Source organism: Amblyraja radiata, chromosome 23, assembly GCF_010909765.2.
Source record: "Amblyraja radiata isolate CabotCenter1 chromosome 23, sAmbRad1.1.pri, whole genome shotgun sequence".
NCBI lineage: Eukaryota > Metazoa > Chordata > Chondrichthyes > Rajiformes > Rajidae > Amblyraja > Amblyraja radiata.
In genome coordinates this window covers 28357882-28375511 of record NC_045978.1, presented here as the reverse complement: position 1 = coordinate 28375511, position 17630 = coordinate 28357882, and the positions used below count along the sequence as shown (strand labels likewise).

General features: G+C 41.9%; 1 protein-coding gene across 11 annotated transcripts in view; it reads right to left on the bottom strand.

Annotated features, from left to right (window-relative positions):
- The window catches only part of zmynd8 (zinc finger MYND-type containing 8), a 60572-nt gene that overhangs the window by 8123 nt on the left and 34819 nt on the right, over positions 1-17630 (bottom strand). For 9 of the 11 annotated variants that reach the window (XR_004415467.1, XR_004415468.1, XM_033041889.1 and 6 more), the window contains 9 exons: positions 16453-16602; positions 15586-15738; positions 11120-11659; positions 8587-8961; positions 7745-7941; positions 5538-5618; positions 5360-5438; positions 2773-3012; positions 1643-1800 (listed from right to left, as the gene is read on the bottom strand). Coding sequence is in view for 9 of the 11 variants with exons in the window: in XM_033041889.1 (XP_032897780.1) it covers positions 1643-1800; positions 2773-3012; positions 5360-5438; positions 5538-5618; positions 7745-7941; positions 8587-8961; positions 11120-11659; positions 15586-15738; positions 16453-16602 (1973 nt within the window). In the remaining 2 variants the exon portion in view is untranslated. The remainder of the gene's footprint in view (positions 1-1642; positions 1801-2772; positions 3013-5359; positions 5439-5537; positions 5619-7744; positions 7942-8586; positions 8962-11119; positions 11660-15585; positions 15739-16452; positions 16603-17630) is intronic. The other 2 variants (XM_033041892.1, XM_033041894.1) reach the window with 1 other exon arrangement.

The following is a 17630-nucleotide window of genomic DNA, read 5'->3' as shown; positions in this document are numbered from 1 at the left end:
TACAACAATCTCTTTGATTTCAAATGCGCAGGATTCATGTCCGTTTACTTGTCTACTGATTTTCACTCTGCCTAGTGACAAAAATTCCTGGTTTGACCAGTTATTGGAGATCATAACCTTGTTGTTTGGAATATATTCATTTGCATCACTGAACATCAAGAAATCCAAAAAATGGTCCAGCACATCAGGACAGGCGGCATCTCTGGAGAGAAGGAATGGGTGACATTTCGGGTCGAGACCCTTCTTCAGACTGAGAGTCAGGGGAGAGGGAAATGAGAGATATAGAAGGGTGCAAGATGCTTTTGATAATGCAATCAAGATAAAGTTGAGCAGAGCACTGGCAGATGGAAATTAATATTGACAAGTGCAAAGTAATGCATTTTGGGAAGTCAAATAAAGGTTAATAACTAGCAGGGCATGTTGATAAACAGAGAGACCTTAGGGTTCGTGTCAGTAGTTTGCTGAAAATAGCAGCACAGGTGAATATGACAGTGAAGAAAGCATTTAGCATGATTGCCTTCATAGGCTGGACATAGATAAGGCAGAGAGCTGGAATCTTTCCCCCCATGATAAGGGCATCAAGAACAAGATCGTGTCGATTAAAAGTGAGACAGGGGAGTTTTAAAGGAGATTTGAGGAACAAGGTGTTTTAACACCAGGAGAGGTGGAAATCTGGAACTCACCCTGGTGAGGTGGTAAGATCAGATGTAATCAGAACTTAAAAGAAGTTTAGACAGACAACTGAATAGGTAGGAATATGGACTAAATGCAGACAAATAGTATAGATGAGCAAAAAGGTTGACAACAGTATATTGAAAGGGCTGTTTCTGTACAATTCTATGAGTCTAAGTGACGCTGAGCTTTATTATGCATTTGCAAATCTCTATTGTAGTCACATAATCAATGGCATTATTGCGGGAATGTCCAGTACCTGACCAATCAACTGGAGCAAGGAAACAAGCTATGTGTACAGGTAGATAGAAGACAAAAATTATTGGTGAACAAAGGCAAGAAAATATTGATCACAAATCCAATTATAGTCTTGGCTTTAAAAAATGCTGGTAGAAATTAATGTATTACATTGTGCCATATATGCTACATTATATATCTGTTCATTACATTGGTTTTAAGTTGGAGGTGGATAAAGCTTTATATTAAATATTTTCAGGTGGGTTATTGAAACACAGGAATTTTTTTATTATCTTGTTCAATATCCAAGCAAAAACTAGTTATGTACCTGACACTGCAAAATATTTCCGCTTCAGTCTACATAACAGAAAAAGAGCACTGTGTACAAGTTGCAAGGAGCAAAATAATGGTTTACGAATAGAATGTAAAAGGAGATGATCAAAAGAACACGAAAACTGAAAATAAGAACAGCCACGATAACAAATTTCAAAATACTCTGGAAAAGCTTTTAATCAGTGACCCTCCAATAGGTGGTTGGACAAAATTTGATAACCAACAGATTTCCTTTAGCAGCGCACTGGTCAATAAAAATCTGCACTATTGTAGTTTTATTTTATCTGAGCTACATCCTTAGGGTGAACAGGTTTTAAAATAAACACAAGATATTTGAGAATACTAAAGCCTTGAGTGTGTAGGAAAAGTATTATTTATATTGGTACCAAGCTCAACTTACTGTGACATTTTCCTTATTCTTATCTGTACTGGGATCCTTGTCATTTTGGCCTGCTTTGGCCTCCGGTGGCGATTGCTGGACAGTTGGGGCTGGCTGTGCACTTTTATTCAATGCCTCGGAGTTCACTTCTGATTCTGGTTCCTGTTGAGTGGCAGTGGCTACAATCAAAACACACAGCGGTTAAAACCAAACTGCTGAAATGACTGCACCAAGTTCAAAGCAGAACTGGGGAGATGGTAGCAATCTTACATTGATTCCATCTCAAGAAGTATTGTTTATGTGGAGCAGTGGTTGCACATTGTACAAATTTATTCAATGCCAGTGCATTTATGGGTAATTGAATTAATCTAAGCCTACAGCTGCTTTGTAAAGAATGAAGACTATGCCCACGTATTTTTATTGCTGAAAAAAGAGGCATAGAAATCAAATGAGATGAAGTATCAACACTTCATACCTCAGAGACAGTACCACAGCCATGCTGCGACCAAAACTATGTTACTGTTTTGGTTACATTTTCTCCACATTCAAAGTTGACGGTTGAGGAGCAATAGCCTGGCTTGTCCTAATGCTTGCAGACAACACCCAGCCAAGCCGACTCAGGTCATGCCAGAAGCTCAATGGGGAACCCCATAGGGATATCAGGGGCAGGTTTGTGGGCAGGACAGAAGCAATTATAACACTAAATTGAGTTTAACAAAAATAATCTCAATTATATTGCACATGCGTAAAAAAAAGCTTGACAATCGCATTTTTTTTTTTGATTGATTGATTACTTAAAAGTTACAGCATGGAAACAGGCCCTTCGGCCCATCGCGTCCCCGCCAACCATTGATCACCTGTTCACACAAGTTCCTGAGTTATTCCATTTTCACATTCACTTCCTACACACGAGGAGCAATTTTCACAGGCCAATTAACCTACAAACCCACACATCTTTGGGATGTGGGAGAGAACCCACGCGGTCACAGGGAGAACGTTCCACACAGACAGCACCTGTGAGACAGCAGCCCTACCAGCCGCGCCTCGGTTAAATCCCTTTTTAAACAAAGTAGAATGCATTACCGTGCTGTAAAAGTTAGATCATTCAGGATAGGGGGGGGGGGGGGGGGAGAATGTGCAGCACTATATACCTGACTGAGTACAAGACTTCATGTGCTCTGGCCAGTGTGCCTGCTGGCAAGGGTAGTCGCAGTAGCTGGTGTTCCAACAACAGTAGAAGATGGCCTCCTTTCTGCAATTTGCACACCATTGCTTCTTCTTAGTTTCATCAACAGCCTGCTGCTTCTCCGTCTCCATCTGCTTCTTGATCTCTGCAACCATGCGGTCCTTTTCCTGCTCAAGACTCTGGCGCATCTCTGCCATTGTTAGCTCTGTAAAGTACAAATTGAAATATCATTCAGGAAATGACCACAGTTTAATTGTCAAAGGATTGAAGAACAGATTTCCTAAAACAAAAACACGGTCAACAAATTACTTAATGGTATTTCAGTTCCCCATCCTACTGTTTTGATTTTAACAAGCTGCAAGTCAGAACCAACATTTTGAGCAGATTCACTTCGTTTGTGACTAGGAAACATTCTTACATCATTCAAGAAGTGTCCAGATAGGTGTCCAACTTCCCTCACTTCATGATCCGAGAGAAGCTTCTACATGCAATCTACTCCTTGACCACCTCTGGCAAAAAATGCCACCAGACTAGAAAAATATACTCCTACATGAAAAAGGTATGCAATTTAATATTTGAGCATTATATAATTCTGTGGTAGAGGTGGAATGAAAATCCGTAAGCTCCATGGAGGACAACACATGCTGAATGACTACTGCTTAAATCCACTCTTAATCATGAATTGCAATTTTGGAAAAGGATGCAGAGGAGGTTTACCATAATTATACCTGGTTTAGCAGGTATTAGCTACAGAGAGAGGTGGACAGATTTGTATCGTTGTCTCTCAAACATCGGAGGTTACGGGAGACCTGATGTAAGCATGTAAAATTATGAAAGACATAGACAGTCAGAATGTATGCTCCAGGAATAAAATACAAAATACTAGAGAGCATAGCTATAAGATAAGATCCGTTCCCATAGCTATAAGATAAGATGGGCAAGTTTTAAAGTAGATGTGTGGGGCAAGTTTCGTTTTATATACACAGAGGGGGATCAATGCTTGGAATACACAGTCAGTGACATGTACAAGCGACTTTTAGACTTTTGGATGGCACATGGATGTGGAGGGATATGGATTATGTGCAGGCAGACAAGGGTTGGTCTTGCCATCATGTCAGCATAGACATTGTGGACTGATGGGGCTGTTCTTCCGCGACATTGCTCTATGTTCTATGCAGTCAAATTAAGATAACTAATGAGATAATCTTGAAAAATCAGTGTACTTACAAATATGGGAACCTATTTATGATAGGTTCTATCATTGAAGGAATCAAGCCACTTGGCCTATTGCCTCAGAGCTAGTTCAAAGCAAAAGCAATCTAGCTGGCCCCATTCCCTCACCTTCTCCCTATTCCCTGCTTTTTTTTCTCCATTTTCATGAGTATACCCAGTTATCTTCTCAATACCGTAATCAGCTCTCCCTCTATAGCTCCATCACAGATGTTCCGCCAACTGGTGGTCCTGATTCTCCCCCTTTAATCTGGACAAAATCACCCCATCCCACCCCCCCCCCCACCGAAGACCCCCTCCTCCCTGAAAATGTGCCGATTTGCGGGTCAGGTTTGCCAACTGCAGCTGGTGCGCTGGAATTCCAGCCCGGCCGGAGTTGGCAGATCAGCTCATAGCCGACTTCCGCAGCCAACTGATGGGATAAATTTGCTACCTGCAGCCGGGGCTCTGGAACTCCGGCCGGGCCAGAGATGGCAGATCCGTTCCCATAGCTGACTTCCACGGCCGATTTTGCAGGTGGGTATCTTGGTCCCCACAAGGCCGTGACCTCTGTTGGTCCGGCAAAACGGATAATCCAGAAAGGCTCTGGAACCAAGGGCGCCGGAAAAACGGTGGTGGACTTGTATTTCCTGCCACCACCATCCAGCACCTCCCAATGCAGATTCTACCCATATGCTACGCAAAAAAGTACTTCTTCACGGCACTTCTGGCTGTTTAACCAATCATCTTCATTTTTTCATCTCCGGATCTTAATTCTTGTGCCAAAGGGAACAGTGTCTACAATTCATAGGCTGCGTGTTGCCCAAGGATTGTTGTATACTGACAGCAAATGGAAAAGTAAAAATAAATTCTGTCAAGTTTCAAATTGCTGGGCAGCCGAAAGACCTATGTTCCACTCATAGAAACATAGAAAATAGAATAGGTGCAGGAGTAGGCCATTCGGCCCTTCGAGCCTGCACAGCCATTCAATATGATCATGGCTGATCATCCAACTCAGTATCCTATACCTGCTTTCTCTCCATAGCCCCTGATCCCTTTAGCCACAAGGGCCACATCTAACTCCCTCTTAAATATAGCCAATGAAGGAGTTAGATGTCATTTTAATCTCATTTGCACCATTAGGGAAAGATCATAAAATAAGGCTTTGAAACTTCTCATGAGAAAAAGGAAACCACTTTGCATAGTGTTATCTTGCATGCTGATATACTTCTGCAATCTACTGGTCAAAATAACATATTATGGCATGGAGAGGACAAATTACACGATTTATTCATCCAATATATTAAGTAAAATAGAAAAGAAGGCCGATTTGTGGCACCTACCAAGATTATGCTTCATTTCTGCAAGCTCCTGCTGATGCAACCACTGCAGTTTATCTATTTCAATTTTCATTCGTCGAATCTGCCAGATGAGAAATTAAACCAGTAATTCAGATTGGTCAGCTAATGTCAGTGATGTTATTTAACGGCACGACTCCAATTTGACTACCAATAAACTAACCTCTGCTATTGTGTTTCCAGAGCTGTTTCTGGAGAAATCATTGTAGATTTCAGTCATTGTTCCTTTTATTGCTTCCATCATCTAAAAAGTAATCGATTAATCAAGAAATTAGCATGGATAAAGAGTGAATTTGTCGTAGATTTGTCGTTGGTTAAATGGAAAAGATATTTTATGTTGTCAAAATGAATGGTAATCCCCGAGATCAACAGAATGGAGGGTATAAAGGGAATCCAGGAACATGAGATTAGTATAGGAATGGAGGTAAAAATCAGCAATGATATTGTTTTCAATAGTGGAGCAGGCATGAATTGTTGAATGGTTTATTCTTGATCTATTTCTTATATTAAATCAGTGGGGGGGAGGGGGTATGACGGGAGAAGACGTGACCAAGAATCGGATTATTTTTTACGTTGGTGATGATGGTAATGTTGATGGGAAGGGAGGGGGTTGGGTGTAATTATGCCCATTTTGATTGAATGGATACGTTAAAGAGATCGAATGTTAGTATGGATTGCCCATCGTCATTGGTATTGCATCTTTCATGTCAAGAAATATGCTAAATGGAGCTGAATTAGCATGTATAATTATTCAATGCTTGAACCAGTGAGAGAAAGTACACAGACCACAAATGATGAATTTAATTAATAGTGTTTACAAGTTTCAATCTATGTTGGTTGACTGGATTGTGACCTTCACATGTTTGCAAGGTGACAACTTATAACAGAACCAGGTCTAATTACCTGCTTTATGGTTCTGATTCATTATAATATTTTATCCTTATTCCGAGACACTACTTGGCTGCCTTTGAAGCCTCATTTCTTTAATTATCCTGCACATTTTTTTCAATGTTTGCTCATCATTAAAAAAAACCCAGAAGGAATATTTATTATAGGAGCATATTTAATGAAGCATTGTGTTAGCCATTAAGTAAAAAGTTTATTCAGAGGCAAACTATTTTAACATTTGTGTTAAAGATTCTCTAAATTTAATCTTTTGAAAGAGGTGAGGGATTATAATCTAGCTTCAATAAATCTGTAATTATGTTTAATTTACAGAGCTGTACTGCTATATTTTTGATTTCATTATCTTAAGGGCCTGTCCCACTTACGCGACCTTGGCTCGCAAATTACGCGACCTCGTGGTCGCTTGAGGCGTACGGGCACTGTATGGCTGCGCGGGGCAGGACCCACTTAGAAGTGCGGAGTTGTGCGGGGCTAGTCCCGGCATCGTGCGGGGCTCCGAAAATCTTGCAGTGACCGAAATCTTTGCGCGCCAACGGCCTGTCGGCACGCAGGTGCCTTGCGGTCGTACGCAGCGTCTTGACGGCGTACGCCTAGCGCGTGGCGTTGCGTGATGACGTCACCGCCCGACGCCATGCGACGCTCAAATTCAGTCGGCCCGTCTCCTGCCCAGCTGATTGGTAAGCATGACGTAAATGACGTCACGCGCAAACTTCCCGCGAACTCCGCATCCGGTTCGTCGCGCCAAACGCACGCAATCGCATGCAAGTGGGACAGGCCATTAAGTCATTTGTTTCCTATGTGGGGCACGACAGTGAGACTTGCAAAATTGTGGCATGGAGGTACTGTGGTAGAGTTGCTGCATTACAGCGCCAGAGACTGGGTTTGATTTTGACTCCAGGTGTTGTCTGTACGGAGTTTGCTCATTCTCCCTGTGACTGTGTGGGTTTTCTCTGGGTGCTCTGGTTTCCTCCCACATTACAAAGATGTGCAGGTTTACAGGTTATTTGGCTTCTGTAAATTGTCCCTTGAGTGTAGGATAGAGCTAGTGTATGAGGTGATTGTTGGTCAGCGCGGACTTGGGACAAACGGCCTGTTTCCATACTGTATCTCTCAAACTAAAATTAATTTTGTGCATACTCAATAGTGAAGAGTTCATTTTTTGCCCTGACGATCACAAGGCTGACAATGAAATTCAAATTTGGCTCAAGGAACAGTATCGAATCAGGATAATGGGTTTAAGTATTTACAGTTCGGCAATGCAAATATATTGCAGCCATTGAGCGGATACGTGCTACATTCATGTCATACATGTCATGTACCAGAACTAAAGAGAAACAATAATAATCCCCAAATCAAAAAGGGATATTGATACGGGCGACTGGGGCAAATGGTCTACTTCTATGTCATAATTTCTGTACAAAATTCTATGTCGCAGGTATTTTCAATCATAGCTGCAATACAAACCTTATTTGTATACTTTGTAAGATCAGCAGCAACGTCAGCAGATGGAGTAGCTATGGGTAGATCTGTGTTGTACACCGAACTGGAGGCTGTGTTCACGACTGCTGAACTGCTGCCTGCCGCTGATAGAGATGACGTACTTGTAACCAAAGTAATGGAAGAAGTGGAAGTTGCCAGAGTTGCCTCTTTCTGCTGCACAGCTGCAATGGGAAGTAAAGTCAAAGTATGAAAAGTGAGAATAGGTCAGTGTCCTTGAATTGTACCTTTCTTTCTTGGCTATCAGTCAAACCCTCCCAAACTCTCAAACCATAACCAACTTTTGTACAATATGAGCTTTGACCATTTTGGAAGCTACAATAACTCTGAACTTATAAATTTTGTTCTTTAGTACAGTTCATGGTGCCAATAAAGAATAGGGAGTTGTTTTCCTGCAATTAAGGAAAAATGGTAGATCTCAATATGCTGACTCCGTTAATCTTAAAAAAACTGTGTTTTGATTGAGATGCTGCAGATTATTCAAGATAATTCGATGAAACCCTAGGAGCTTGGGTCCTATTGTGTATTTCTCTCTGTGACTGTTTTGTACAATCACGGACAGGATCAATCTACTTATTGCCCCAGTACAAAATCAAGACTTTTCCAATGCCTGTAATGGATAGCAAAGGTTTAAAGGGATATGGGCCAAACTCGGGCAAATGGGACTAGCTTAGATGGGGCATCTTGATCGGCATGGATGAGTTGGACTGAAGAGCCTGCTTCCATGCTGTATGACTCTATAACAAAATTACCGCTATCATGCGGTTTGCCGTCTGCCAGATTTAGAGCTAGACTCAAAATATTTATACCTTTCACAGCCAATCTTGTCTGGTATCGCGTTCCTGTGTTCTGAGACTGTTGCTGTTGAGTCGTCGGCACTTGCTGCTGCTGTTGCTGCCTTTGGACCTTCTGCAAATGCCATTTCTGTGAGGAGGTCTGAAACTTGGTCGAGGGATTCCACACGACTGCACGTTGGACAGATGGTACGGTTTCCTTTGGCAATAAAGGCCGTTGCTTTTTAACCGGACTGTTGCTAACAGTGGCAGCTGAAACTGTGGATGTGGACACCGCGCTGGCAGCTGTTGTTATAGTGGTTGAAGGGGTCTGGCTTGGGAGACTGGGATGTGAAGAAGCAACCTCACCTTTAGGTTGACTGGAGACAGTTGCAGTGGGTGATGCTTTACCTATACACATAATTAGGAATATTACTTTTTCCCCTTATAACTATTAGAACCGATAATCAGCAGTCAATTCACAATTCACTCTTTGATTGTAATATTCATTGTAATAAAATGGAAAGCTGGTGGAAAGAGCATATTATGTTCAAGGTATTCCTTCTCCCACCACTCTCTCTGAAATTTCCAGTGAAAATATTTAATCTTTAAAAATCTGATGTAACTTTTATTCTTCATATCATCACCTTTTTGGACGAACCTCCTATAAAATATGGCCAATCACAACCAAAAAAAATCTACATCCCTGCACCATGAAGCAATCTAGTACTGAGGAAAATTTAGTTCATGTTAATCCCGCTGTAAAAATTAACATCCCACATTAAAAGACGCCAAACTAGATTTTGTTTTTAAACAATCATCTTATTCACAAAAAGAGTGAAATACTTTGAAGAAAGCACTTCCCAAGACTTTCCTTCCTGTTTAGGTTATTGTATTTCCTTATTTCAACATCACAATGCAGCTGTACTAGTCGTTGGTGAGACCCACACTTGGAGTACTGTGTGCTCTTCTGGTGGCCCAGCTACAGGAAATATGTAATTCAGCTGGAGGGGATGCAGAGGAGATTCACCAGGATCTTGCCTGAGCTTGCAAGCTTGAGTTAGAGGGAGAGGATGGGACTTTTTTTGCTTTGGAGTGTGGGAGGCTGAACCTTATTGAGGTGTAAAGGATGATGAGGGGCAAGAATAAAATGAATGGTCACAGTCTTTTTCCCCAGGGTGGAAGATTCCAAAACTGGTGGCCACAGGCTTAAGTTGGGAGAGGAGATTTTTAAGAGGGACCTCAGAGGCAGCTTTCCCCACTCAGAGAGTAGGTCTGTACATGGAATAGGCTGCCAAAGGAAGCTATAGACTTTTCAGTCATTTGGACAGATTTATGGACAGGAAAGGTTTCGAGGGCAATGGGCCACATGTGGACAAATGGGGCTAGCCCAATATGCCAACTTGATCGGCATGGACAAGGTGGGTCACAGGGGCTTGCTTCCATACCATACAAATGGCTCTATTAAATAACGTCACAGAAACCTATACCAAGCCAATAAATTTCTGATTCAACTAGTCTAATGGTTCTGCTTGGTTTTGCAAGTAAACTCATATCATCATTTGGCAATTCATGCTTTAAAATAACCAAACTCTAAATCCCAATGTCCTTTTCATCTGTTAACATTAAATCTTCCAATTTGTTAAACCTATAGCACCTTCTATATGTTAATATGCTTGTTAATTAAGTTATGGATTTCCTCAAACAATCTAACGAAACCATAAACTGATGAACTAGTTGTCTTGGGCAGAAAGCTGGACAAGGTGTTATTCATGACTAATAGCGCACAACATCCAAATCAAACCACGAGGAACTAAACACAGTACAGGGTATTATTAAACCCTCTCCAAGTTTAACAATGTGAACAGGTACAGTGCCCTCCATAATGTTTGAGATAAAGACCCATCATTTATTTATTTCCCTCTGTACTCCACAATTTGAGATTTGTAATAGAAAACATCACATGTGGTTACAGTGCACATTGTCAGATTTTATTAAAAGGTATTTTTTAATACATTTTGGTTTCACCATGTAGAAATTACAGCTGTGTTTATACATGGTCCCATCATTTCAGAGCACCATAGGTTTGGGACACAAGGCTTCACAGGTGTTTATAATTGCTCGGGTATGTTTAAATCCCTTCTTAATGCAGGTATGAGAACTCTCAGCACGTTGTCTTTCACCAGAGAAGACACCCAGCAACAGTGATGTCCATGAATCGCAGACTTCAAGCAGTCATTGCATGCAAAGGATATGCAACAAAATACTAAACATGACTACTTTCATTTACATGACATTGTGGTGTCCCAAACATTATGGTGCTCTGAAATGGGGGGAATATGTATAAACTCTGGTGTAATTTGTACATGGTGAAACCAAAATGTATTAAAAAATACCCTTTAATAAAATCTGACAATGTACAATTAAACCACATGTGATTTTTTTTCTATTACAAATCTTAAATTGTGGAGTACAGAGGCAAATGAATAAATGATGGGCCTTTGTCCCAAACATTATGGAGGGCACTGTATAATACCATTAAGGAAAGCACAGGTTTAAGTATACATACTTTCCGTATTTGACGAGGCTGGCGATTCTTTCATTGTTGGTGTTGACTCCTTTTTGCTCTTCTCACCTTTCTTGCCTTCTCGTACAGCTTCTTTGCTTTCATCTCCTAAATCGATAACTAGTTCATTGTCAGAATCAGAATCCAGTCCCAAATGCACTGTTGGAGAATCAGTCTCATCTTTATTTCCCAGTTTCTCCTTTGTTCCTTGATGTAGATTTTTAATTTTCTCAATGTGCTCTTTGTCTGAATCCCCATTTGCCTTTTCCTTCCCCAGAGCCTCATTTTTGGCCACAAGAGAACTTGGACTGGTCTCCTGCTTCACTTCCCCATGAACTACTAAATGTTTAGGCTTCTTTTTCACAAAGGGAGATTCCTTTTCACTCCTGGTACCATCCTTTTCCTCTCTCTCTTCTTGTCCATTGTTTAGCTTTGGACCTTCATCACTGGCATATTCACTGTCAGAAGTGTCCGATTTTTCTGAATCTTCGGAGTCGCTGTGTTCAGCACCCGCATCAACATCTTCAGAAATTTCATTTATCCCTTGGGATAAGAATATATAGAATTTTGAAACAATACCAGACATATCATCAATGAAGTCTCAAAAAAAATGTACATGCTTCAAAAGTTGATAATAAACGTATCAAACTAAAGAATATAGAGTGCACTAACTCCATTATTAATAGCATTTCCTATTAACCAATATGATGCTCTTATATGCAACTTGTCAAAACAAGCCAGTAGAGAGCAAGAAGTATTGGTGCCTGGTGGTGCTTTAAAATAAAAATGTAATTTCGCAGCATAAGTAGAACTAATTCAACTTCTAAATCTCCATAAAATTTTAAAAAAATACAAGAATATAATTGGCATAAAATTGGCAAGGACAATCCCCTTGATTTTTAAGTGATTTGAACTATCTGGATCAAATCAATTCCCACGCAAAAAATCGGTATCGTTTTACTTTTGGTTTATGGATCCTCATCCTTCCTCTTCCAACATCCACAATCAGTTGGTTTTACTGACATTGAGAGCCAGGTTGTTGTGAAGGCACCATTTGGTCAGTCGATCGATCTTATGTCTACACTCTGACTCTTCACCATCTGTAATTCGTCCAACAAAGGCGGTGTCATCGGTGAACTTGAGGATGGAGCTTGCACTGTGTCTGGCTACACAGTCGTGAGTATAGAGTGAACTTCATCTAAAGTCTGGCAGAATAAACCGCCAGGAAATTGCCAAAGTAGTATTTGCTTTGGTTCCTAACTTGCTTTTGAAAGTGAATGATAACTGTTTTGTGCAGAAATGCCCACAAAATTCCCAAAGGGTTGCCAATACGTTTCAAAGTAAAGAGAAGCTGGATAGTAGTTTTTTGCCTTTTTGCTGGTTTATGACTTAGAAAGCTGCAGAAATCCCAGCAATTCAATCAAATTATTAATCTTTTCTTTACCATTAGGCTGTTTCTTTACAAAGGAACAGTAATCACTGTTCAAAATACATCATACAAAATCCAACAGGGGTCATTGGATTTTATAACAGCCATAAATTAAACTGATTATTCTCAAGAAAATTAACTGCAGTCCTTCCTCAAATCAATTAACAAGATTAACAATTTGAGGAAGATAACTCGTGCGAGTTATCTATGAAAAATATAACATTTTATTTTCTGAGTAATAGGGCTTTCTAATCTTGTCCTGTATTCCAAAAGAGGTCACACATTATCATTTGGTCCTACAATGCAGTATAGAATGCCTCATAGAGCACAGCACTTACATATTCAAACTTTTGCCAATATCTCTTCAGTCCAACAAAACAAATAATCTTTGTGATCATCAGAATACAAAGATTCTAAAATACGAGTTTAGAGTCTTTGTATTTTGATCATCACAAAGATGATCAGATAAATACAGCGTGGAAACAAACCCTTCAGCCCACCGAGTCTGCGCCGACCAGTGATCACCCCGCACATTAACACAATCCTACACACTAGGGACAAGTTACAATTTTACCAAAGCCAATTAACCTACAAACACACACTTTGGAGTGTAGGAGGAAAGTAGAGCACCCAGAGAAAACCCATGTGATCACAGGGACAATGTACAAACTCCGTACAGATGGCACCCGTGGTCAGGATGGAACCGTGGTCTCTGACACTGTGATGCAGCAGCTCTACTCGCCACGCCGCCGTTTCACTGTTTGTCTCCCCTGTGCAGGCAGACGGGGCTGGGACTGGCATGTACAGTGGCCCGGGTCAGTGCCATCGTGGCACCCAGCGTACGTTGATCGGTGACTACGTGCCCTCCTTTCCCATGGCCACGCACAGTGGGATAGCAATCATATCTGGACTGGCTGCCATTAGCCTCCTGGAAACACACAATGTGTGTGTGAAATTGAACTAATATGGCAGGCAAATAAGCAAGCCGCGCGTGGTGAATCAAAGAGATCTTTATTGGTGAAGTAAAGAGAACACACGCGAATGGGGGAAGGCTGACCCGGGGCTCAATACTTATACTAGAGCACACCCCTAAACCTCATGACAACTCCTTCCCGCCATTACCCAGTAACATGACCCTATCCCCAACTGCCGAGGGTTCGCATATTAAGTGGCCTACCCACCGGGTGGCGCCACAGGACCCCCCCCAGAACCGGAGGCATGAAAGCGAAAGGGTAGGCGAACGAGGCATTGCCCCCGCACATCCACTAACAGAGACTAGGCCCAGAGGAAATCTGCGCCCAGCAACGGCTGGGAAACCATCAACCACCGTAAAGGTCGAGGTAAAATGGCATGGACCAAAGATGAGCAGGATCGTGCGAACTCCAAACGTCCATATGGACCTGCCGTTGACTGCAGTCAGCGAAGGCCCCCACTTGCCATAACGAGTGTCCACCCCCGACAGGGGTAAAGCGCTAACCTCCACGCCCGAGTCCTTAGTGTCGATCCCACACGCGTAGAGGCGATTTTTCAGGCCGACCACCGCAGCGACTACTGGTGGCCGGCCCTGGCACTTTCCGGATACAAGCAGGGCGGGCGGCACAGACGGGCTGCAGGACCCGAGCGCTGGTGGTAGTAACACCACTTCCCCTTACCAGGGTCGTTCAGGACTGGCGACGCAGCTGAACTCCCGGTGGACATAGGGCCTGGTCTCTGGGCCCTCCAGCCGATACCCGATCGATCGAGTCACCACCCTGCCACTTGGCTTACCACAGCTCGTCCGCCGCTAACAGCAGGAGGCCTGCGAAATCCTCACCGGTGAGCAGTAGGCGAATGTCGTCCGACATCTACTCCAAAAAGGTGTGCTCGAAAACCAGGCAGGGCCGACGCCCATCCATGAGGGTGAGCATCTCACTCATGAGCTCCAACAGCTTGGGATCGCCAAGGCCGCCCATACGCATGAACCGTGCTGTGCGGTCCGGGCAGCTGAGCCCAAAGGAATGCAAGAGCAGCGCTTTAAGGCCATCATATTTGTCCTGATCCGGTGGCGCACGTCGGTAAGGGACCAGGCAACCGGCCGTTTCCTGATCCAACGCGCCGACCACATAGTAGTACCGCGTTTCGTCGGCTGTTATGCGTCGAACGTGGAACTGGGCTGCGATGTCCAGAACACGGGCAACTTCAGGGAGACAAAATTCTGCTGGGCCGGATTGTCAGCGACCTCGGGCTGTTGAAAGTTGATAGTTGACTGCGTCCATGATTTAAATCCAAAATGACTGTTTTGGATCGTCGGGGTCACCAATATGGCGGGCGAATAAGCAAGCCATGTGTGGTGAATCAAAGAGATCTTTATTGTTGAAGTAAAGAGAACAACACACACGCGAATGGGGGAAGGCTGACCCGGGGCTCAATACTTATACCAGGGCACACCCTTATACCTCATGACAATTCCTTCCCACCATTACCCAGTCGTGTGACCCTACCACCGACTGCCAAGGGTTTGCATAATAAGTGGCCTACCCACTGGGTGGAGCCACACTAAATTATTTTAAATCACATCTTAGTCTTGGCAATTCCAGACAGAGTGCTGGATTCTCTATTAAATGCGAGTAAATACAAATCTCTATCTCAAATATCATTAATACTAAACTTCTCTTCAATAAATGTATTTTAGCAGGTCATATCCGTCATGTTGATTTGACGAGTCTTAAGACGGCTTCCCAAACGTCACCCATCCATTTTCTCCAGAGATGCTGCCTGACCCACTGAGTTACTCCAGCACTTTGTGTCTATGTTGGTTTCCTTGTCCATTAAAATGCATCACTCCAACTTTACCAAAGGTATGGGGAAATTAATTTGTCCCTTAAAAAATGCATACCACAAACAAACAGTTAAAAGATGAAATGCCAACTCTCCTGCCTTCCAAACCATTAAGTTTAGGAAAAAAAATCTTCTACCAAACTTTAATTACACTGATATTCCAAAGAACGAATAAGTCCTTCCTGAAGGCTTAAAATTTGATAAATAACAGACACATTCTCACCTAACTGTGCTTTACAACTTTCTATTGTCTTGTCTAGATTAAGCAGGAAACTGCTCCGGACTGGGTGTTTTTTGGGTGAAGTGAGGAGCACAGGAGCCGATTGCACCACAGATTCACTCAGCTCTTTCAGATCCATCTCTGCTTTACTGCGATCTATCAGACAAGAGGACAGAATAAAACATTAATGAGAAAGCAAAACCAATGATGTGATATCAGCCTGAAGCAAGCCTCTGTTGAAGACATCTGAAAAGACAGAGAGGTGACCCAAAGCCAATGTGGAACATGGTCTCAGAATACTGATCATTCTAGAATGCAATATTAAGAGATGGTGTGAAAACAATGGAGTTTGGCAAATCAATGACAACATGGCCTTTGAGACAATAATTTGGACAGAATACCAAGCTATTACTGTTTTAGGACCACGATAGAAATGAAAAGCACAGCTGAAGCCACAGAATAAGTAATAATGAAAGAAAACAACTTTTCAATCATACCAAATATAGAAAACTGCATGATAATCTCCCTACTCTATCTTGTGGCCTGCAATATACAATGAAAAATAAACTATGAAAATAACTGGGATGGTGTGTTACTGGGACTACCTTGTTGAATCATAAAACAAAGCTTTTGTTTTGAAAAAGTGATACTTGTCCAACCTTCTGCATCTAATTTCCTCTCAAACAATGTACATTACTCACTTCAAAGTCCCCTTCCCTGGCTGGAAATAGCTAAAAGAAGATGGCACACAACACTGGACAATCCCAATGCATGCACATACACTGCTCCCACACAGCCTCTTTATGTGGCTATAGATTGACTAAAAATCCCATAAAGCCAATGGAAAAACATTTTGTGGTCACAACTAACCAAGGTTTAGATTAAGGATGCTGCCCGTAGGAGGGGTTTTCAGAGTCCTTTCTGATTTAGCAGCAATGGGAGTGGAGGACTGAGGAGAGAAGGGTTTTGGGCTGCCCGACACACTGCCAGCTTGACTTGTCTTCATAGATCCAGGAGAAGCTGAAAGAGGAAACAAACTGGATCAATGTGGATCGGGCAGAGAATTTCAGGTTTGAACATTGTTTGTAACCTGTACCACAAATGAACATGAAGTCAGTTGGAGGAGAAAGGTTTGTCATCCAAAACTCGACACAGAATGGGAATGGGTGAATGGACATAGAACATAGAATCCATCAAGCTAATGCATGATCGCTGCATGACTCTGAACTTCTTCATTTTTAAGATCAAGTTCATCTGCCAGACAAATTCCATATTCAGTGATAATCCTTTACCTATCCTCATATCTCCTTTCTGTTGGAATAACATTAAGAATCTTGTGTAAGGTGGTATTAATAATGTCAACACAATTTCAAGTTCGCCAGACCAAAGTTGCAGTCTCCATTACTTGGAAGATCTTTACATACTGGTAACATCAGCACATCATCTCCAAAATACAGAACTCTCTATGGAAACGGCATGCAAAACTACCCTCTTAAAATCCAAGACCATATATTTTTAGATTTACTTTTTAAGATGTTTAGATTACTCTTTAAAACCCTAGAGCGTCTATTTGTCTGAAGAAGGGTTCCGACCCGAAACGTCAGCGATCCTTTTTCTCCAGAGATGCTGCCTGACCCACTGAGTTACTCCAGCACTTTGTGTCAATCTTCAACATCTATTTTTAAATCTTTTCACTTTTGACTGCACAAATTCCTAGTAGCATCTGTCGACTCTAATGATACAATATTTCTGCCTCCCAATAAAATTACAGGGATACAGTCACCCATTCCCAATTCATTTTAGGACTAATGCCACTCTGGTATAGCACTTTCTGTTCTACTGTGATATCTGGAAAACAGAACTGACAGTCCTCAGTGCAGGGCAACTGAAATGCTTTTACACAACCTACTGGGGACAGTGTGTTATCCAAATAAATGGGAATTATATCGAAAAAAAATTGGCAATCAAATTTATAAGCATAAATTTTGAAGGAGTTATAAAGGTACAACCTCTCCAATGGATTCCTTTTATATAGCTTTTGAAAAAAA